General features: G+C 36.5%; 1 protein-coding gene across 1 annotated transcript; it reads right to left on the bottom strand.

Moving 5' to 3' along the window:
• Positions 1-381: 381 nt before the first annotated feature.
• Positions 382-4859, bottom strand: LOC143564350 (autophagy-related protein 13b-like). The gene is made up of 3 exons (XM_077051654.1): positions 3327-4859; positions 2609-2790; positions 382-925 (listed from the first exon to the last, which is right to left on the bottom strand). Exons 1-3 carry the CDS (start codon positions 4722-4724, stop codon positions 589-591), a joined length of 1917 nt encoding a protein of 638 aa, XP_076907769.1. The 5' UTR covers positions 4725-4859; the 3' UTR covers positions 382-588.
• Positions 4860-24466: the final 19607 nt, after the last annotated feature.

The following is a 24466-nucleotide window of genomic DNA, read 5'->3' on the forward strand; positions in this document are numbered from 1 at the left end:
CCTTAAATCTCGCTATTGGAAGCCGCTCGCACGTGGTCAAGCGAACGTTGGAAGGGTAGTTGAATAGTGGCGGATTAATAGGACTTGTTGTTATTTGTATTTTCCAATACCTAAGCTAATCAAACAGATTAATTATAAAAATCTAAAACCCGATACATTAACCAATTTAGCACAGGTGTCTAGGTTTATGCCAGGTATTATAAATCTTTTAAACCTATTTATTTTTGTATTTATGTTTCTGTTTTTGTTCTGAGTTATTTGGTCATGACTGGATATAAAACAACTAGTGAAATAATTTTAATCAAGATCTTCACAAGTGCTGCAGAAGAAACAAAGACAAAAATGGCCTGGTTGCTATTGTTTTTTATTCCTGGAATACCCCTTCTGCCCACTGCCCAGTGCACCAATCAATAAGCCATGTTTTGTAATGAAAGCTACCATATATACCAATAGTTAAAATATGTACAAAGACAACCCCAATATAACAAAACGAATATAACCAACCATATGACCAACTTTTATAATAGAGTAACACTCGACTTTAAAACCAAAACAAGATCATCATCAATGTTTTCCACACGCATCATTCTAGGGCTTACCGGATGGCCTTAACAGCATCATTTTCACATCCATATACACTTTGAGCTCCTCTAATGCATCAGATGTGGTCTTGATGCCAGTAACCCTAGAAGATGACATGGTTGAAGAACCAAGAGGTGGCTCTGGGTGGTCATCATGAACTTGAATCTGATTGAATGAATTTTCAGGCCTTGAAGATTTGCACACGCTTTGTGACCGATTCAGGTCTTGTTGTAGAGGTGGTGCTTTTTTTAACATCTGAACAAGAGCACCAACTGCAGCATCTTGTGATTTTATACGTTCATGCGGTGTGCCTAGATTTCCTGATCGATCAGATGAACAGGGTCTGGAAGATCATAGAGTGTTAAAATAAGCATAAATGGAAATTAAATCATAAAGAAAGGCAAAATTATAGTACCCGAATTAGTAAAACAAAGCGATAATCAAATACCCCCTCGAAACTTGATATAATAGCATATTTGCCCAACAAAATTCAGAATATCAAATATACCTATTTTCAAAATACTCTTCTCTTGAGAAGGATATAATAGTCATATTATAAATGGTATTTAATGAAATGGGTGAACATGAAATTAAGTATTTTCAATGGGTATATTTGATATTAACTTTTTTGATTGGGTAAATATGATATTATGCAAGTTTTCAAAATTGCTACTGAAATTCAAAAAGAATAACAAAATAGAAAAAAAAAGTCATGTTAGGATGTGCGTCAACAAGTCAAAACACGTCGAAAGTCGCCCAAAGTGTTTTCAATGCATAATACCTCCTGAATTATTTTCTAAAAACGAATATTAATTTACAAGTGAGATAAAATTACTATTATTAGCATATTTGACACTAACTATTAACAGAAAACTCGACAGATGCCGTTTAGCAAAATGAAGATGAATATTTAGTCAAAGTACCTCTTAGCAAATTAACAGAGATCTGAAATATGCATATCTATGCATCTGCAATGTCAACGATACTAAATAGCATTCGCACATTTTTATTTATAAATATAAGAATGATATCTGCTTAGGCTATGACACAGGACAAATCTGATCCAAGTGACCAAAGAAGTCTGATTATAAAAAATAATCATTACAAATATTAATAGTTAATCTTCCATATTTATGTTAATTATATGACAAAAACTTAGTTATCACTTTCCTAGAATAAGTATCAAACTTGTAGTAGAGATATCCTACATATTTTCGACAAGCATCTATTTCACCAGTCAAGTGATATCAAGGTCGCATTGCCATTTCATAGATGACATTGACTACTATTGAGGGTCTTTTGTGTATACTGTCTACATACATACATAAGCATTAAATATATAGTAATTCAGTGATATGCCAAGAAGCATAATAGCTGACATAAGTTTTTAACAAGTGTAAATATTTAAATTCCTCCTTGACCAAACTGTAACAAGACTTATGAGACTTCTGTTACTAAACCTAACAGAAAACCAAACCATCGCCCAAGCCGTTTTAACCACCAACCCACCAAAACCAAACCATGAAGTCATGAACCAACCATATTCATTTGTTCTACAGGCTTGAACAATATCAAAACACAAAATAAACAAAGTTTCTTCACACAACGCCTGTTTACCCTTATTTCTTGCATCTTACTAAAACAGTCTAGCAAATAAGACCTTGAAGCAATGGGCCCCACAGTGTCACATGGATTGAATGAATTATCTGAACTAAAGATAACTAATGAAGGAGCTAAAATTAACTAGTTTTAGAACTTAAGATTATATTCTGTCGACTCTAATCGACAACACATAACACAACTAGCCTTTTCAACAAAAAAATGAATAAGCATAAGTTCATTAAACGAGTAAATCTAACAGAAATGAAAAACCCCACAATAACTCATAACTAATAGCACCTTCTAATTCCCTGTTTTTCCTCATCTCCTATGTAATGTTATGGAACAGAATATATAACAAGTTCACAAATCAACATAATACTTTAACACCGTGCTAGAAACAGGACCCAATGTTATGTTTGCATACCTGCTACCAGGATCCATTATGCCATCGTCATCCAAGACAAAGGGGCCTGAAAAATCTGAGTCATCATAACTATCTTCAAATGATAACCTACTAAAGCTTCTAGAAGAAGATTTATGCGGGGAGTCGTTGGATAAAATCTTCACACCAGATATCCTTGCAATCTCTTCTTCCCTTAGAGATAACTAAATCATGCAAAATAACTTAATTAGCCATTTTTATGCATAACTCCATATTATAACAACATACTATAACCGGTGAACTCCGGTACATGTGGCCCATACAAATTACAATCCACTTTATCTTGTATTTTAGGAACTTTCTTATCAACCATGTCTATGTGGCTTTGAATTAAAATAACAAAAATCCCAACTTTAAAACAAGCAAAATAATTATAACTCTGAGCATCCGAATAAATGAAGTATCAGTCATGACAATGACCAGCACAAGCAAAAGTGCTGATGACATCATTATTTGTCATTATATTGATCATTAAACGACAAAATACGCCCACATTTAATGTACTTAATGTGTTTTTGTCTAATTTGAATAGAACACCCGATGATAATTCTTTTACATGGTAAGTTGCAAAGATAAATAGAGTTATAAAAATTGCATTTCAAACATCCTTGTGATATTTTGATCATATCTCATTTGAGCACAGTTTGAGGTGATTCTAGATCATGAAGAAAGCTAACAAATAATTGCATTATTAAAGTACCTTTCCAGCAGTTGTGGTAATATTTGAGCTCCTCTCCACTAACGAAAGACTTGGTCTAATGCCTTTAAGAGGAGGCGAAAAGGGCAAAACCGTCTTATTGCAAGATAAAGGTGCGTCCCCAAGCCGAGAAGCAGGTATATAAACAGGTGCGCTATCAGATCTTAAAAGAACCTTCAACATATTACTTCCAACAGGCGGTGACGGAGATGGGGACGGTGAGAAATTAGGAGAAGGAAAATACTCATCATAACCAACATCTTTCACATGACCCTGAGTCGGTTCTAATGAAGTGTATCTTGAACTAACAGGCGGCCTATGGCTGCCATATTTAGCCTGCAAAGTTCTTGATTCTGAATACGTTGGTGAAGGCGATGGTAATGCCGATGGTGGTGATGCTGACACCCTATTTGCATCATAACTCCAACTGTGTCGCCTTGCAAATGATGAAGACGATGGTGAATATTGTGGCATTGAGAGTGAAGGCAGTCTTTTTAACGGATCTGCTAACGGGCTACCAACATAATCAGGTATAAACTGTGGGGACATCGGTGTGGACGACTCAGAAGCGGTGTCCGAAATTGACGGAAGATACAATAACGAAACGCAAAGTTTACCACTAGAAGTATCCACAGGAGTGAACACAAACTGCTGCATTTCAGCTTCATCTTTACGGGTGAACGGCTCAACAGACGAAGACACCCTGTGGATTAAGCTAAACGACCGAATCTGACCCGACGAGTTTACCTCACGAAATACCTTGTAAGCAGGTAAAAGCCTAACAGTCACATACAACGATCTCAAAAGCAAAATCGACTTCTTGTATAACGCGTGCGAGCTCGTCGAGTTCGTTCTTTTATTATTATTATTCCCAGACAACGACGAGCTCGTTCTTTTATTATTATTATTATTCCCAGACAACCCGTCTTTGCAGCCCTTCTTATTATTATCATACTGCACGATCCATCTCTCAATAATCTTTTCACTAGTTCCATAACTTCCATCACACCCGAACTCATTCCAAATACCAGGAAACCGATACTCTTTCGACGATAAGTTCCTTTCAAGTCCCACTTTCGGTGAGCTTCTAGCCGAGTCCCAATTACCCGGCCTCTGAACCAATACGACATCCACCACCATCGGTTCTAAATTACTCTGGCGCCAGAAATCAATGTTTTCAAGCGCAGCAGGACAGTCCCTGAGAGCCAAATTGAACCACTTATCCCTAGGTCTCATACTCGAAGTGGACGAGTGAGGCGAATACAACCTCTCAGTGTTGTAATTACGCGACGACACGGACGGAGACCTGGATTCGAGTATGATATGCAAACTCTTTGCGAAGAATTCGGTGATTATCTGCTCGGTTTTCGCAAGCTCGGAGTGCGAAGAATTAACCGACATGATCGTAAATAAGCTTTGTTTGTCCGATTAAACCCTAAGTCAGTAAGTCTATTGCTTATATACTCAAACTAATAATAATAATAATAATAAATGATGGAATCGGAGCAAAATTGAAAGAAAGTGAATAAGGTGTTAATAATAGAGTGTATTGTAACCCTAGATAATACGAGTAAAAATAAAAATAAAAATAAATAGAGTGTGTTAATAATAGAGTGTATTGATGAAGTTGAAATGGTGAGTTATTATTAGGGTTTGTGCAGGAGGATCCAAAGAGTCGTCTGAGGAGGAAGACGATGACTCCATGAGAGTAAGAATGAATAGATGATTGATTTTGAGGCCACGGGGTTGTGGGATCTTGGAACTTATATGGGCCCACTTAGTTACCTTTTTATATATATATATATAAACATCTTTATCCTTTTTCAAATTTCAAACTCTATATAGTCGAGTTACTGTTACCGTACTGATATTGATCTCGACTTTTTGAAAAAACTTGATGCCCGTACTGAAATTCTTGGTACCACACGTTATCGGTTTCGGTACTGGTACCGAGGAAAATGTTCGATAAATACTAGTGACTGTTTTGATTTGAATTTCTTGATCTCGTTTTTTTCTTAAAAACCTGATTTGTATGGTATATTGAATTTAAAGTTAAAAGGTTTGGGGCTAGTTTGAAAGAGTCAAATGAGTGAGTCAACATTATGAGTGAACTTTACTCAAGCTTGAGTCGTTTACAAATCATGCTGATTTTGAGTGAGCTAATCTTTTTAGTTTTTTTCGGTTGAATTTCGAGCGAGCTTCGAGCTATCTAGTTATTTGAAAAGTCAACAAATATGACATATTATCAATATTATCTTGCTAGTGTTGTCATTACCCTGATTGATTATATAAAAATATGAAGATATAGTGTTTTGGTATAGTGTTGGCACATTGCGCGTTAAAAATGATGAACCTTGTTATGATAATAGTATGTGGTATGTTTAATCTTACGGATTTATTTATGTGAGGTCAGTTAGATTCGTAAATCAGCTTCTGGCATCAATAACTTTTGGATTAATTATAGAATCTGCTTTTTAATACATTGAATTTGATAAATGTTAGATTAACTTAATAAAAGGGATTTAGAAGAGAGTGTTTGTTAAAACTATTGATTGTTTTATGAAATAAACAGTTTAAAATAATAATCTAGTTAATTTGAGATATCTTAAAAGCAACTTAATGTTATAGAAATATTGAAATGACAAGTGATTTTAATAATATGTCAACATATTATAGTTGAGATGACAACTTTGAAGATGTAAATGTATGCCATTAAAATCTTTTACTAACATGTCGACATGTTACCTTCGTATGACACCTTATATAAACATGTAATCTCTTTGGTGTTATTTACTTGAGTTTTAGTCTATATAAAATGTGTATGATGTTTATTGATTTGTTATCCCTTTCGTTTATTTTTGTTTGTGAAATTAGGTCAAGAATTTAAAATCAAAAAATGACAAGTTAGACTTATGACCCACAATGAGGACACAAAAACCAACCCATGTTCCCTCACGTGCTTTGTGATTTGCCACAATCCGAGATCTCATGTAAAAATTTATTCAGTCCGGTTAAAACTAGGTCGGGTCATATAGAAAAAATCAAACTAGATTTTATAGAAATGGTAAAAGTTCGTCTAACATTATTACAAACGCATAACGGAAATCTAATATATCTAAGAAAAAATTACAAATTTTGTCCTTTTGAATTATATAAATTATGGAATGGGTCGTTTATCAAAAATAGTTTCAATTTTTGTTCTTTATTTGCATGTTTGCCATGGTTTTTGTTCTTTAAGCTAAAGCATGTTAACTCTTCCCGTAAACTAGCCCCATGTGCATAAAACGTTACGGGCATAATCGTCTTTTCCCCTGCCCCTTTTTTATACCTCCTGACCTGTTATAACAGCTCGTACATAACACTTTTTCAAATTTCATCACAGATCTAAATTAGGGCTTCAATATTTTATCTAAATTGGGATGCGAGAAGAACGATTGATGATAAAGCTTTGTAAGTGTGGCAAGCAAGCTATTCTAATAACATCTTGGACTGAAAGGAATCATGGTCGAAGTTTTTATGGTTGTCCTAACAAGGTAATGTAAATCTGATTTATAGAAACATACAATTTTCATATGCTTATGGTTTGTCTTTCAGTCATCAAGATTTTCGTTCCTTGGTTGGTTTGACCCTCCGATGTGTGAAAGGGGAAGGATCATCATATCTGGTTTGTTGAGATCCAAGAACAAGACGGAAGAATCCTTGAAACAAGCTGAAGCTAAAGCTAAGAGATTCAAGGAGTATCTGATACTCACATGGATTGGTATTTTTGCAATGTTAATTGCATTCAAGATTTATTAGCTTTGTAGTTCAATTGTGGGTAATGTAATGCTAAGGGCAAATAAAAAGTATGCCTTGTACTTCATTTGTATGTCATGTCTTAACTTTAGGCTAATAGTGCAATTTTTGTTCAATGAAAATGTATTCGCCCTGTTATTCCAATGACAGTTATCCATGATGATTATCTATTTACTAATCGACATGTTTACCAATATACATGTTATATATCTCTTGCCAAATTATACAAGATAGCCAAAATATACATGTTTACCAAATTATACAAGACATCCAAATTATACATGTTTACCAATGCAAAATCCTCAATATACAAGACAAACAAATTATAACCAACATATTGCACAAACACAACACTAAATCTCCATATACAACAAAAATACAACACAAGACAAAGATATATACACAAACATAACACTAATTACCATATTGCATTTTCATAACACTAAATACCATAGTGAAACAAAGACATATACACAAACATAACACTAAATACCATAGTGAAACAAAGTAGCTCCTTGTCTTAGCATTACAAATACACAAAAAATCAAACATCCAAACAGAAGTTCAAGACATGAAACAAACACAAAACAAAGTCTTTTTAAAAAGCAAAATAACAAAATTTAAACATAGAAAACAACCCTACTTTGTTTTTTTGGTTGCTTTATTGGAGGTTTTTTGGTAGTCTTTATGGTAGCCTTCTTGGTTGGTTTTTTGGTTGATTTATTGGTAACAATTTTTGCAGTACAAGACCTGATATTGTGACCCTTTTTCCCACACTTTGAACATCCATATTGACCCTTTTTTCCTTTTCTTACTTGGGCCTTCTTCTTCTATTTCCACAACAGATCTTTTTCTTGACTTTTTTGGTCTCCCAATGGGTTTATGGTACTTGAGTGGTACTATGATTGGCACATGTGACTTTGCCAACATGGATATACCATTCAATGGATAGACCTTTTGATTGTAAACAACTTTCCACCTTTACGTTCCATAAATATCATTCACAAATGTTTCTAGTATGCCAACACTTCTGTCATGGTTTCTTTTGACCCAAATGCTTGCTACAACATGCTTGCATGGTATCCTAGTTATTTCCCAAATCCTACAAGTACAAGACTTCTCTCTCATGTTCACAACACATTAATCACCATGTGGTCCATACACTTGATAATGCTCCTCACCATTCTGATGTGTTGTGTTGTGTTGATAAAATGATAACTTATTGGGGTTTAGCTTTTGCACAAGATCGTGTTTTTTAAATTTATAAAAGTGATTTATACTAAGACTAAACACACACAAAATAGACAAGTGTACCTATCGTATATGTATAATAGTATTGGTAAGAACCAAGTATCGATTCATGGAAACAAATGTTTCTAATAATGAATCTTTGTCTTACTTTAATTGGAATGTTTAATCATTTTGAGATTGATTTTTAAACTTTTTATAAAATAGAAATACATAGTATATAGGTGACAAGAAGAAAAATTTTAAGTGAGTAATTTAATTATATAAAGGTTTACCATCTAATATCAAGAATCCACTCCATTATTCCTTGATGATTATTAAATAAACATGTGATAAACTTGTCCTAATAATATATGATAGAGTAGTCCCTCATTTCTAAGTGAACATATTCTATGACATAAAAGAAAGTAGCATGCGCATTTTAAAGTCCATCCTTTCCTAATAATATGCTACCACGAGAATGTCAATTTAAGTAGACAAGCAGTTTGGTATAGTAGAACGATTAGGATTGACTTCGATTTCTCAAATACCAATCTTAACAACTTCGAGTGGTTGTCGTTAACTCATACAACCTCCCCTTGGTTGATTTAATTAGATTATAATCACACATTCCATTAACATATGATTTCTTTAACTAGCATGATAACCTAAGCAATCGTGTTAACAATGTTATTTCAGAATTATCAAAACTAGAGAAATAGATCATATCTTATATCTCATCATTTCTAAGTACAACATAAGGATCCATGTTTTATCTTGAATAATGTATCAAAGTATTCTTTTTACCATTTCTAGTTTCCAAGAACATGAATTACCATGAATGATTATAAATCATCAACTTTGATGTATTGAATTAAACTGATAAAACATTTCTTTATCAATGGATAATTGCAAAATAACCATGTACTATACCAAACTGAACCACATGTTTCACATAATTATCAAGTAAAACAAAGCTTCTTCATAGATTATAGATGGTAAATGGAGTTTAGCTCATAATGAGCGTTGTTATGAACATAAAAAGAGATGATGATAACAGACACATGATTAAACTAGAACAATCTAACCAAATGTGGATGAGCCTCCCTTCTTAATGATAATGGATTATGGTGATGGATGATGATGATAACCTCCAAGCCTTCAAACTTCTCACAAAATCTTCAATATGAGTGTAATATGGGTGTTTTTATAAGAGAAACTCGTTTAAAAATCTTCTTCAAGCACACCAAGTGAGTGCAACTTAAGCCTCTATTTGTAGGCTGTCTGGAGAGAGGGGCATGGCCCCGTGCTTCATGTGGCACGGTCCCGTGTCCAGGTGGCCAGTTGCATGTTGTCAGATCGTACATGATGACTCACCACGGGGGCGTGCTTCTGAGGCACGACCCCTTCCTTTTTAATGACATGTGCTGAATTATTTTTTTGTCTTATCTGAAGGTGACCACGGCCCCGTGGTTGAGGAGGCACGACCCGTGCTTTCTTCTTCAGTGTTTGTCTTTTCTTGTAGATTTTTGTCCTTTCTTGTGTTCAGAAGCATGGGGGCGTGTTTCTTGTTTTTCTTGTGTTTTCTTCCGTTTTTCTTTGTCTTTTCGCTTGTTTCTTCGTTTGAGGCTTGGGTTTACCTGAAATTGTATTTTATTATGATAAGTAGCCTTCTGAGCTATGTTATTTGATAGAAGTTGCAGTTTTTAGAGATTATTTGATGCTAAAAATATGTATAATTTTATGTACATCAAACATCCCCACACTTGAATCTTGCTTGTCCTCAAGCAAGCTAATTATAAATATTTTCTAAAAATAGCAAGTTTAGTACTATAGCTTTTAAATCCCCAAAAGAGTTCTAAAAGAATGGGAACAAAATAACCAACCTTAAATCATAGGAATATATGTAGTGATATATAAAAAGGTAATTTGTTTTTATAAGCTTTTGTTTATGCAAAACGTCACGTTCTCATAATATTCACTCACACTCGGTTTAAATATCTGATCATACCTGTGATGTATGGATGTGGACACTCTTATTCAGAATGTGACCTGTGAAAAATAAGTCTGTAACAAGTTCAAATCTCCACCTTTGTGAAGGGTTGCATAGATCAGAAGGTAATTAGGGTTGGTTTTGTCTGAACCGGGATTGGGTATTTTGTGGTGGTTCAAGGGTTTAGGTTAATGAGGATGGTAAATACAACTTCTGTTGATTGTCGGGAATCTTAAGATGTCTTCAATGGTCAGCTTTATTTTTCCCGTTTGAATTTTTTTTAAACAAATCTAATGACTCTTTTAAGGTCAGATCGTCAAGACCAGTTTTGTCGAGGATGTGAATCAGTTCTTCCTCAATCTGCTTTGAACATAACTTCCAATTCTAATGGATCGTTAGGCTTTGAGCCTAATAGCCCCCACCCTCATTAGTTCGGTATATTCATATTGAGACTGAGTTTGACTTTTTCTACATATTCCTTCGTGGGACCAGTTCCCGCATCCTAAGCATTGTTCATATCTTTTTGCTATTCTTTTCATTGCGCTTTTGGAAATTCCACATAATGGGGGCCTTTGTTCGTCTTGGCGCCACTTTTTTCTCACCTTATTGTTAATGAGAAAAATTATCTCCTTAAGTTCTAGAGGTAACCTAGGTTTTGCGAAATGTATGCAGCAAAGGAAATTTAAATTGAAAGACCAGTGTTGTATTTTACCGGTTTGTAAGGGATAAAGTGGTAAGGTTTTGGTTTATGGTTTTGTAATCTGCGGAACGGTTTGAAGGGTTTGTAGTGATATTACCTTCTTCCTTATAAAATGCTTCGTGTGTCCTTGAAATGACTATTTGTGACAAGTTCTAAGTCACATGAAACATATGACTCACTCAATGTTTCCGAAAAATATTTATATGGTATGAGGTTTATCTCACAGTAACGGAGGGATTGGCTATAAACGCCATATTTTGCATATTCTCAATATTACAAAACTTCTTTTTACTTTTTCACTTTTTTGGTTATAATTAATTTTTAGTTTGGTTATTTGCAAAAAATTCTCCTAGATATTTTTTTTGTTTGATTATAAAAAATAGTCTTTGTTTGCTATAAATATTATAGTTTAATAGAGAATTTTATAATTAGTTGATCAAGCAATTGGTCCAGTAATTCCTCTCCCCACACTTGAATCTCACATTGTCCTCAATGTGAAAAGATTCATAAGAAGATTAAAATTCTAATTACGTATGGTGGGTTTAGTTGAAAGGTACTTTCCTACGGGTTAACAAAATTTCGACAGAGCGTCCCATGTTTTTCGTGCGTTTTCTTGTTTTGTACCTGTATAATATAAAACTACAAACAACCACAAACAACTAAGCATAAATCTGCTGAAAATTGGGTATGGAATCATCCATTCTCTGCCCACACGGGCTAAATAAGTAGCTACTAAAGTGTCTTGGCACCTACGGCCATAAAAAGTATCCAACCAACCAAACAAACAAGTGATAGAATGTAAATTGTTCAAACTAACATGATAAGAATGTTATATAGGTACTACCAGCCCATCCCATACCCTTACCAGACCTACCATTGTCGCTGCTCGTCAGTTACCCGTGTCCGGGTCGAACGATCCCCACTGCATGTCCATGCGATATCCCAAACGGTCAATCTCTCGCCTCATTTCTGCATATTCAGCTGCCCGTTGTGCGTCTGAGGCAGCAATTTATCCTGTAACCTGTCAAAAGAGGCAGTAGTGTTAGCTTGGAACTGGTCAATGAGCCCGTATAGGCCTTCAAATGAGTATCTGCTATCGTATGACGAGCTAGGGTTGGCCCCTGATGAAGATGAGCCTCCTTGCTGGTGGTAAATGCGGTGGCGGGTCTGTGGATGTGGAGATCCTCCTCTCCTCTCGCAACGTCTTGGATCATCATGTCGGCCGGGTCCTCGGGATCCCAAACCTGGTTATGGGCATCATGAAATCTCCACACCTCCGGGTCTCTGCTGATCTGTTGGGCCATCTGTATGCTGATACAAAAACCAAGGTTAAGAGGAATCGGGTCTGGGCTACGGGTCCCCTCTGTGTCTACATGGTAAGCTTTATACAGCTTATAGATCTATGGTCCGCCAAAGATCGGGGTGTTTGGGCTCCTTGCATTTGCATTTGTTCTGAACAGTTGGCTGAACAAATAAGTGATGTTGCAAGGTGTGTTATTCTTCATGCAATACAGGGACCATAAATCCCTCAAGTTTACCACCCCTTCACTTTGACCACGAGCAGTGACAGTGTGGCTAAGTAATCTGTGAATGTATCTCATTAGTGGGTTGCGTAATGTCATGCTCTTTGAGCTGCTTACAATGTAGGTTTCATCACCGTAGCTTAACTGTTTCCATGCTTGTACCCGTGTTTTTCCTACCACTGCGTCTTCATCAACATCTTCGTCTGCGAATGTGGTTGCAGCCTCGTACCAAATTGGTCTGTCTGTTTCTTCACTTGTGTAAATTCCCAAATCTACCCCCAGTTGGGTGACCGATGTTGTATACCACTCACCCCCACACCTAAACTCGATTGCTTGTTCATCCACATGTCCAAATTTCTTGTCTTAAAAGAGAAATAGGCTAAGAATTCCTTTGTTTATTCGGTAATAGCTTTCCCTTTTTCACTCAAAACCCGTCGCCATGGGCCTTTCACAATAGTCTTGTATCTATTCCACTTATTAACTTGAATCAATGTATCCTTGCAAGCATAAAAGCTCGGTTCTGGAAAACTGTGACACTAGTCAATTTCAGGTTAACTCCGTTAATCCAAACTCCATCAATTCAAACTTAAGATCACTTGATCTATAACGCACATCTCATTATATTTAAACTAGGGTTTTAAATGACGCTTGACAATTACTACATATGTAGTCTTTCGGGATTGCACCGAAACGCAAACGAGTTGACGCAAACCATTGGTGAATGAACGAAAAACATCCAAACAATAATTATGTGATAATTATGTGTTAGGCTTATGTGTTATTTGATAATATTGTATAAAACGTTAACTCAAGATGCAAACAATTTACTTTAGGCTAGAAAAGTAATAATTAGAATTTGAGGGGCCTTGATGTAACATATTATTATTAATAATATTAAAAACCCTAACCCCTCCCTCTCTCCCTCTAACCCGATCGGCCTCACCTTCCCCCTCCCTCTCAATCTTTGCGACGGCAGCCACCACCCACACCCATATCACCTTCGTTTTGGCTTGGTTCTTCATAATCGGAGCATCCCGCACTCGTTTCTAAGCATCTCTCACCTTCCTCTTGCTTGCTTCTGTGTTTTTAAGGTATAAACATGAAACCCTAATTTTGTAAATCATGTATTAAGTGTTCTTATGCTTGGTTTTGATTAGATGATGATTGATTATGCTTTGGTTATTGATTTAGATGGTCATATGTGATTTTGAACGGCGAAAGATTGTTAAATCATTAATTGTTTGTAACCCCTAGAGGGTTTACTACTGATTTTATGAATAATTATGTTTATTTCATGATTGGAGATATGTCGTATGCTTAGGATGCATGTTAGACGATTATGTGTGCTTGCTGAGTTTTGACAGCAGAGATAGTTAAACTTGAACGAGATGTAACTTGTTAAATATAAAACCAAACTGGAATGTTTATGAGTCTAAAAGGTAGTGCTCTGAGTCTAGTTTTCAGAAAACCCAACCACGCCTAATTTGGAGGTGTTTTGTTTGCTTAAACAATTTAAATGTGATTAAAGGTCAAAACTGGTACTGGACAGATTGTAAGTTATGTTTAGACAACTGTTACTAAATGTTAATGTGGAAATTGGTCGAGATTGTTAACACTACAGGGTACTAGGTTGAGTCTAGTTTCTATAAAGTCCAAGTTTGTAATTTTTGGACGAGTAAAAGTTAACTTTTATTATTTTACAAAACTGAGGTGCAAATCTGAATTGTGAGACCTGCTGTTAGGCTGTTTTGTAATTATCATACCTCATGAACTACAAGACAAAATGGGTTGGTTCCACTTCTGGAAGTTAACTTGTTGAGTTAAGAACCTAACCCAATTGGTCTTGAATTAATTGGATTTTTCATTTAACGGGAATAACAAATAACATTCTGTTGCGCATGATTTTGACTGCTGTGAGTTTGCTGTAATGTTTTGATCATTGTGAGTAAATTATGTGGAATAAAAATACAATAAAAATAGTTCTGGAAACCTAACTCATGTGTGCTTTGTGACGATTTTTTGTGAATTAATTGATATGCTATGATCTGTTGAATAGAGTAATCTTTCAAGTAGAATTCTGTCTTGATGAAACTAGCTGCTGAACTATATGAAAATACATGAAACGTGCTTGTTGCGAGATAATTGCTATGTTTTGACTAAATTTCCCTTGTGGGGAATAATTGCTAGTAATGTACACTATTAATACTTGACACGTAAGTAGTTGTTCACACATGTAACGTATCACCAATGTGTTTGTTGAGACACACACAATTCACAAACGAAACACGAAACGTATCTTATGCATAGGTGTTATGTGCCGAGTCTAGAGACTCGATAATAGTTACAACACTTAGAAAATCTCATTGTTGTTTTAGAACGCTAGTGAGGATTTTCTGTGACGCGCATCACTTGGGTGACTTGTTTTTGAATTCTTCGCAAACAGTGAGTTTCACGTTCCCCTTTTAACTCTTTTAAACGTTTTTCACTTGGGGGAGAATACATACTCCGAAACGCTTTAGATTTTGTTATTAGATTATATATCACTTGTAAAGGCCAAGTGGCAAACGAAACAACTGAAGTCCTTCACAACATCGAACCGTTTAGTATTGGATAATAGCGAGTCACTGTTGAGTAGTACTACTGGGTTTGACAAACCCCACCCAACGCTAAACTCGACTGGAGGTCGAGTGGGTGTAATCTTGGCTAACACTTTACCATGGTCGGGATAGACCTGGTGGCAAGGCAATTGATAAACAGTCAGCTTCGGTGTCGAACACTTAGTAATACTTGCTTTATAGGCTAGCTACCTATAGATATATAATTGATTTAACATTATCTGGTAATGCAAATGCAAAACGCAAAACGCAAATGCTTTATTTTATATAAACTTGTGAACTCACCAACCCCGTGTTGACACTTTTAGTATGTTATTCTCAGGTAGCCGAGGCGGGCGCCCCATGTTTTGCAACAGCACGGTACCGTGCTTTCGGAAGCACGACCCCATGCTGCGGGTCTTTGGCAGTTTAACCTAAATTCTGATTTTGACTTTTTGTTGACCAGAAGGTGACCACGGGTCGTGTTTTGTAAAACACAGCCCATGTTTTTAATCCTAATTCTATCTTAATCAAGACTCGAACTTGCGATTCCAACCGGTTTAAGAAATCATCCTAGTTTGATTTGTAATATGGATTGTTCAAGATCCAAACCCGAATAGATTTATTAACAAATTATTAGTGAAAATCTATCTAATCAAGTTACTATCCTAGATTTAAACACATAACCATCTAATTTCTGGGTTTGAACCCGATTTAATCAATTGGTGAGATTTTGGGTTTAATTTAGACCTAGAATGATGAATTTGAACAAATGGATTTGATAATTAACATACCTTTGGTTGGAAATTGAAGATTTGAGGCAAAGATTATTGAAATTAGTGTAAGGTCGTCTATTTTAGACTTTGGACGAAGTTGTTTTTGGGGTTAAGTGAATGGAAATGTTATTTAATTGAAATAAAAATCGTAACTGTACTGGACACAAAAGCACGGCCCGTGCTTTTAGAAGCATGGTACCGTGCTTCATGAAGCAGTCAGTTTTCCTTTTTGTTTTGCTGTTTATTTTTCAAGTTTGTTCGTTTTTTAACTGATTTTCTTTGAGGATTTAAGTTAAGATAGAAATTAAAAATTCTAATTTTCATTAAACATAAAACAAATAATTAAACATAATAGAAAGAAAAGTAAACAAGAATCTTGAATTACGAAACATAACACTAGCAAGAGTAACTCCTAACAAGACAATGTCTGAACTTCTAATGACCACCATTCCCGAACAAGTATTGAATAAGTGGTGGGGCTCTTTTGGCTTCCAAGAGCTCGGTAAGACGGAAAGCTTTTTATCGAGCTTCGTGATCTCTCGGTTAAGATAATTGAGCTTGAAATTCACATCTTTGTTGTGGCTATCCACAACATGGAAATTCTCAAACTGGAGTAGTTCGAATTTGTTGGTCAGCTCTATTAGGCAAGCCTTAGTTTGGATGTTACTCTCGACTTGGTCTCTCACGATGCATTGGAGCCTCATGATTTCTTCCTCAAGGTTTGAGGAAGAATCACCATGCTTGCCCATTCTCACTAGTATCCATTCCATTTTCTTACTTTCCATTTGGTATAAATGGAATAGTGAGTTTTGCATGTATTATATAGAGACTGTAACGTCTGGCATGACCCCGTTCTTCTTGGAGCACGACCCTGTGCTTCTAGGGGAAAAAATGTTTATGAATCAGATAATTGTACGGAGTCAGCACGTATCAAACTGAAGATTCTAAGGTGGCCACGGCTTCGTGCTTTAAGAAGCACGGCCCTATGCTTTTTGTCACTGAACTTTTTCTTTTATTTTTCATCCATACGCGAGAGCCGAAATTTTTAGAATGATGTTTAGCATGTTATTTCAATAGTTCGAACATCCTAAAAATTACTTTTCATTAAAATTAAAAGTCCTAAAACAATTATGGGATAAGCCCGGTTTTCCTAGAAATGTAAAATTACTCGGGTTAAGCCCGAGGGTCCTAACACAATGTGCTTAGCGCACTTGTTTACACATGAAAACAGAAAACCTAAAGTTCCTAAATTTCACCGAAGGGTTCTCCTCCGTCGAATGGTCCTGGTGGCGGAAAGTACGTGAAGCCGAGAACTTAAAACTGGAGTTGTTCGTTAATGTCTCGAAGTTTCATTTTCATATTCTCCACTGATTCGGTGAGTTGAAGTGGACGCATATCTGCGAGGAGATTCATTTCGGTGAGTTCTTTGACGAGTTCTTGGAGTTTCATTAAAAGCTCGATTTTGGATACGTGCTGGGGTTTGTTCCTCGGTTGGCAAGGGACGTGGATGGTATCGCTTATCTCAGTAGGTATGTTGTGATCTCAGGGGAGAGTGTTTGTATTTGGGTTGGTGCAAGAAATGCATTGGAAAATGGTGCCTTTTATAGCCAACCATTTCCCAGACACACTCCTGTGCCTGTAGAAGCACGACCCAGTGTTTTTGGTCTGACAATTCTGTTACAAACCAGTCTGACTGAAATTTTTGCAGCGAAGATTCCGGCCGGCACTTTGTGGCACGGGGACCGTGCTTCTAGGAGCACGCCCCCATGTTTTTAGTACTTAATATTTTTTTAAGTAAAACAAAAATATTTACAAGACCTAGTTTACGAAGGTCTTGGCCAGACCCTTCTCCTTGCATGTTTATTGAGTTGGTTGGAGGATTATTACTTCCGAAACATCTTCAAATGTCCCATAGATGTATGGTTTTAATCGATGTCCATTAACTTTGAACTTGTGTCCATCAAAATTTGAAATCTTGACTGTCCCATAGTCAAAAACTGATTCAACCGTGTATGAACCTGTCCAGCGAGATTTCAATTTTCTTGTGAAAAAACATAAGCGTTGTATAACAATACTCGATCGCTAACTTGAAACTTTTTGTTTCCTTTTAAATGGGCGTCGTGTAAACGTTTAGTCTTTTCTTTGTAAGACCCGGAGTTTTCATAGGCTAATGTTCTTAGTTCTTGGAGTTCGTGAATTTGATCTTCCCGCTTTTTACCGGTGGATATTAGATCAAAGTTCACTGATCTGAGAGCCCAGTAAGCTTTGTGCTTTAATTCTACTGGTAAGTGACATGCCTTCCCATAAACTAGTTTGAAAGGTGTTGTCCCTATGGGGGTTTTGTAGGTTGTCCTAAGGGCCCACAGAGCGCCATCTAATTTCTCTGCCCAATTCTTGCGATTCATTCCTATAGTTCTTTCTAGAATCCTTTTGATTTCTTGATTCGAGACTTCTACTTACCCGCTAGTTTGAGGGTGATATGGTGTTGCCAGTCGGTGGTAAACTCCATATCGTGCTAAGACTTTGTCCATTAGAGCGTTACAAAAGTGAGTACCTATGTCGCTGATTAAGGCTTTTGGGGTACCGAATCGTGAAAATAAGTTTTTCAGAAATCGTACAACTACTCGAGCATCATTAGTGGGAAGACCTTGTGCTTCTACCCATTTGGACATGTAATCGGCTGCTACAAGGATGTACTTGTTCCGAATGAGTTAGGAAATGGGTCCATGAGATCTATTCCCCATACATCAAAGACTTCACAAATTTGAATGCCTTTTTGAGCCATCTCATTTTTGGCTGAGATGTTCCCGGCTCTTTGACAAGCATCGCATGCGCGGATCAAAGCATGTGTGTCTTTATATATGGTGGGCCAAAAGAATCCTGCATCCAACACTTTTCTGACCGTGGTGGCGGTGCTGTGGTGTCCACCAATTGGTCCTTCATGGCAGTGTTTGAGGATATCCAAGGCTTCCTTTCCTAATACACACCTACGAACAACCTGATCGACACCTATCCTAAACAAGTATGGATCTTCCCAGAAATAGAACTTAAGGTCAGAAAAGAATTTCTTCTGTTGTTGATGAGTTAGCCCTTTTTTTAAGATTCTACAAGCCAAGTAATTTGCGAAACCGGCAAACCAAGGACTTTCATCTTCCTCGCATGACTGCTTGGATATGTATGAGAATTTCATGTGGAAAATTATCGTCGATAATTTCCTCATGATGTTCCTTTGAAGCTGGGCATTCTAAGCGTGAGAGATGGTCTGCTGCTACATTCTCTGCTCCTTTCATGTCCTTGACTTCTATGTAGAATTCTTGGAGTAAGAGAATCCATCGGATCAGTCTAGGTTTGGCATCCTGTTTGCTGCAGAGGTATCGTATGGCGGCATGATTGGTGTAAACAATGGTTTTGGAAAGAACTAGGTAGGATCTAAACTTTTCAAAAGCAAAAACTACTGCTAATAACTCTTTTTCTGTTGTAGTGTAATTTTCTTGTGCATCATTAAGAGTTTTACTAGCATAGTAATTTGGGGAAAAATGTTTCTCTTTGCGTTGTCCGAGTACGGCTCCAACTACAAAGTTACTTGCATCGCACATGATTTCGAATGGAAGGGTCCAATCGGGTGTAGTCATGATTGGTGCGTTGACAAATTTGTCTTTTAATGTGTTGAATGATTCAACACATTCTTCAGAGAAGGCGATCGATGCGTGTTTCTCCAGAAGTTTGGTCATAGGTCTAGCAATTTTGGAGAAGTCTTTTATGAAACGGAGATAGAATCCTGCATGACCTAGAAAACTTCTAATAGCTTTGCCAGAAATTGGTGGAGGAAATTTAGAGATGGTTTCTATTTTTGCCCTATCAACTTCTAATCCTTCTTGAGATATCTTATGATCGAGAACGATGTCTTCTTTAACCATAAAGTGGCATTTTTCCCAATCAAGTACTAAATTTACTCCTTCACACCTAGCTAATATTCTGTCTAGGTTTTTTTGACAATGATCGAATGAGTCTCCAAAGACTGAGAAGTCGTACATGAAAACTTTCTTGGATTGTTCGATCATTTCATGAAATATGGCCACCATACAACGTTGGAAGGTGGCTGGAGCATTACATGGTCCAAATGGCATTCTTTGATAGGTGAAGGTTCCATACGGACATGTAAAGGTGGTTTTATCCTGATCTTCAGGAGCAATGGGAATCTGAAAGTATCCGGAGAATCCATCAAGAAAATCGTAGAACTTTTTTCCAAATAAACGTTCAAGCATTTGATCGATAAAAGGAAGTGGAAAATAATCTTTTCTTGTGGTGTCATTAAGCTTCCGATAGTCAATACAAACTTGCCAGCCTATGATGGTCTTCATTGGTATTAGCTCATCCTTCTCGTTCATTACTACTATCATTCCTCCCTTCTTGGGTACTACTTGAATTGGACTAACCCAAGGTGAATATGAGATTTGATAGATTAATCCTGCATCAAGGAGTTTGATTGCTTCCTTTTTCACCACATCTTGCATGTTGATATTGAGACGTCTTTGATGTTGGACCACGAGTTTGTATTCTTCCTCCATGAGGATTTTGTGAGTACAAAAGGAAGGGAGTTCTTTTAATTCTAAGGATGGTGGTTTTTCGATTGATGTTTTTGATTTTTCATTGCATTCGGTGATCTCATATGCTACCTCTGATGTTTCTTGATTGTTATTGATAGTATCAAGATTATCGTGCTCTAAAGTGATCAATCAAGATTTGTGTTTCTAATGGGGTGTTGATGGAAGATTTCCGCACATAGCAACTCACGATAGAAGCGATGATGTCAACACAGTATAATGTGTCACCGTGATGTTGCGGATGTTGCATATATTTTCCTATGTCAAAAGTGATAGCCTCGTCATTAACCCTGAGAGTGAGTTTGCTGGTGCAAACATCAATGATAGTTTTTGCAGTGGCTAAAAATGGTCTTCTTAAAATCAGAGGTACATTTTTGTCTTCCTTCATATCTAGAATTACAAAATCTACTGGGAAAACAAATTCGTCGATTTTGACTACCATGTTTTCAACAATACCCCGATGATATTTAACGGATTGGTCAGCTAACTGAATGCTCATGCGGGTGAGCTTGCTTTGATTCTCCTATCCCTAGTTTTGTAAAAACCACATACGGCATTAAGTTAATACTAGCTCCTGGGTCAGCCAGAGCATTGCTAACAGACAAATTTCCTATAAGACAAGGGATAGTAGAGCTCCCTGGATTGGTCATCTTTGTCGGCAGCTTGTTTTGGAGGACTTCTGGACATTTTTCACTAATGGTAACATGTGATAGTTCCTCCAGTTTCCTCTTGTTTGTCAGCACTTCTTTGAGAAACTTGGCATATTTTGGCATTCGAGCAATGGCTTCGATAAAAGGGATGTTGATGTGGAGTTGTTTGAAGAGTTCTAAAAACTTCCCGTACTGTGCTTCCAAACTCTCCTGCTTCAGTCTCCCCGGGTACGAAATAGGTGGAATATAGGTTCTGGCTGGTTCCAAACTCTCCTGCTTCAGTCTCCCCTGTGTTTTTCCAGGGGCTTCCTTCTCCATAACCGGTTCTGAAGTTGATGAGGCAACAGTGGTTGTGCCGCTTCTGAGTGTAACAACGTTAGCTGTCGCATTCGGATTGGTGATTGTGTTGCTTGGGAGAGTCTCGGGTGGTCTTTCGGATAATTGTCGGGTAATTTGTCCGATTTGGGTTTCTAGATTCTGTAATGATGCTTGTTGACTTTTTAGGTCAGCTTCATGTTTCAACAATACTCCGCTGATATCAACAGCTCTTGAGTCGGCCTTCTTTTCTGCTTCATTTGTTTTGGTCATGATTTGGATTAACATTTCTTCAATTTTTGAGTAGCTTGGATTCTGATGGTTGCTGGAACTTTGGTCTTGGAATTGTGGTTTAGGCTGGAAGGATTGATTCATCGGTCTTTTTTGGAATCAGGGTAGGTTTGAGTGTTACCTCCGTCATTCCAACTGAAATTCGGGTGGTTTCTCCATCCTGAATTGTAGTTGTTGCTGAAAGCGTTGTTTAGACGAGCAATGAAATCAACTTCTTCCATGGCCATAACGACTTGTTTGCAGTCACTTGTCTTATGATTTCCTCCACATGTGTCACAGATGATCTTGGTTTTTAATAGTTCGGCTTGAAGTTGTTCGAATTTTTTTAGAAAAGGGCTTCAAGCTGTGCAGTGACAAGAGTGTTAGAATCGACATGGTGCATTCATTTTTGGTGTAGATCTTGGTGAGTTATAAGCGAAACTCTTCTTTGTTGCCTTTTCCATGATTTCAAATGCTTCGTTAGGTGATTTAAATTCCAGGTCTCCACCGACAACTTGGTCGATGGCCTGCTTGTTTTGACTGGATTGTGCGTCAAAAAAAAGTTTGTACTTGCAACCATACGCTCAGTCCATGATGTGGGCATCTTCTTAGAAGACTTTTGTATCTCTCCCATGCTGCTTGTAGCGACTCATCATCATCGGTTCGGAATCTAGTAATGTTGGCTCGGTATTTGGAAATTTTATCGGGCGGAAAGTATTTAATGAGAAATTGTTCGACCATCTGGTCCCACGTGGTAATGGAACCAGAGGAAAGAGATTCTATCCATTCTAGGGCTTGACCCCATGGAGAGAAAGGAAAGAGCTTCAGTTTGATTTGATCTTCTGAACAATTTTGAATTTTAAAGGTTCCGCAGATTCGTAGGAATCGAGATATATGGGAAAGAGGGTCTTCATCGAGGAGACCATGAAATTGAACTGAATTTTCCACCATATGGATGATGCTTGATTTGATTTCGAAATTTTTGGTGATTTCGGGTGGAGCCATTCCATTGGCGTAGCCTTCTGGAGTTGGCTTGGCATACTTGCTCATGTTTAGTTCGTTGTTTTGGGCTGCCATCATTTTTTCGGTTTGATTTTATCTTGATGTCGTGGCATCTACTGACTCGTCTTTGATTGTTCCGGCGGTTTCTGCAGTCCGTTTACGTGCTCATCGATGAAAGAGTCGTTCCGATTCAGAAATAGGAGAAACATGCTCAGGTATGAATGTAGAGAACATACATGGGATTAAATCAAGACGAAACTGTTTAAGTTAAACTAAGGGTTAGTTAAAGTTATGCTAAAAGTTAAGCTAAGCTATTAAAACTAAACTAAGGTCTAAGTTAATTAAGCTAAAGTAACGTTAGGTAAACAAAGGTAAAGTTTAGGCTAGCCTTAAAATATATAGTTTAATAGTTAATAAAAATAAAATTAATTAAAAGTAAAAATTTTTGTACAATTATAAACAATGATTAAATTAAAACTTGGATTGTTCTTAGAAACGTATCGTGTCTCCGGAAACGTTGCCAAAAACTTGATGTGTTGTGCTGTGTTGATAAAATGATAACTGATTGGGGTTTTAGCATTTGCACAAGATCGTGCTTTAAATTTATAAAAGTGATTTCTACTAAGACTAAACACACACAAAATAGGCAAGTGTACCTATCATATATGTAGAATAGTATTGGTAAGAACCAAGTATCGATCCGTGGACACAAATGTTTCTAATAATGAATCTTTGTCTTACTTTAATTGGAATGTTTAATCATTTTGAGGTTGTATTTTTAAACTTTTTATAAAAGAGAAATACATAGTATATAGGTGACAAGAAGAAAAATTCTAAGTGAGTAATTCAATTATATGAAGGTTTACCATCTAATATCAAGAATCCACTCCATTATTCCTTGATGATTATTAAATAAACATGTGATAAACTTGTCCTAATAATATATGATAGAATAGTCTCTCATTTCTAAGTGAACATATTCTATGACATAAAAGAAAGTAGCATGCGCATTTTAAAGTCCATCCTTCCTAATGTTATGCTACGACGAGAATGTCAATTTAAGTAGACAAGCAGTTTGGTATAATAGACCGATTAGGATTGACTTCGATTTCTCAAATACCAATCCTAACAACTTCGAGTGGTTGTCGTTAACTCACACAACCTCCCCTTGGTTGATTTAATTAGATTATAATCACACATTCCATTAGTATATGATTTCTTTAACTAGCATGATAACCTAAGCAATCGTGTTAACAATGTTATTTCAGAATTATCAAAAATAGAGAAATAGATCATAGCTTATATCTCATCATTTCTAAGTACAACATAAGGATCCATGTTTTATCTTGAATAAAGTATCAAAGTATTCTTTTTACCATTTCTAGTTTCCAAGAACATGAATGATTATTAATAATCAACCTTGATGTATTGAATTAAACTGAAAAAACATTTCTTTATCAATGGATAATTGCAAAATAACCATGTACTACACCAAACTAAACCACATATTTCAGATAATCATCAAGTAAAACAAAGTTTCTTCATAGATTATAGATGCTAAATGGAGTTTAGCTCATAATGAGCGTTGTTATGAACATAAAAAGAGATGATGATAACAGACACATGATTAAACTAGAACAATCTAACCAAATGTGGATGAGCCTCCCTTCTTAATGATAATGGATTTATGGTGA

The sequence above is a fragment of the Bidens hawaiensis genome, unplaced genomic scaffold, assembly GCF_021521415.1.
Source record: "Bidens hawaiensis isolate Kalapana, Puna unplaced genomic scaffold, B.hawaiensis_p1.1 tig00021989_1, whole genome shotgun sequence".
Classification (NCBI taxonomy): domain Eukaryota; kingdom Viridiplantae; phylum Streptophyta; class Magnoliopsida; order Asterales; family Asteraceae; genus Bidens; species Bidens hawaiensis.

Bases quoted from the DNA above. Each gene is read 5' to 3' on its own strand.
- LOC143564350 (XM_077051654.1), bottom strand. From the start codon at position 4,724: ATGTCGGTTAATTCTTCGCACTCCGAGCTTGCGAAAACCGAGCAGATA. The intron at 2,791-3,326 runs GTACTTTAATAA...TGCATGATTTAG, and splicing joins TTACCACAACTGCTGGAAAG to TTATCTCTAAGGGAAGAAGA. The intron at 926-2,608 runs GTATGCAAACAT...ATGATCTTCCAG, and splicing joins ATAATGGATCCTGGTAGCAG to ACCCTGTTCATCTGATCGAT.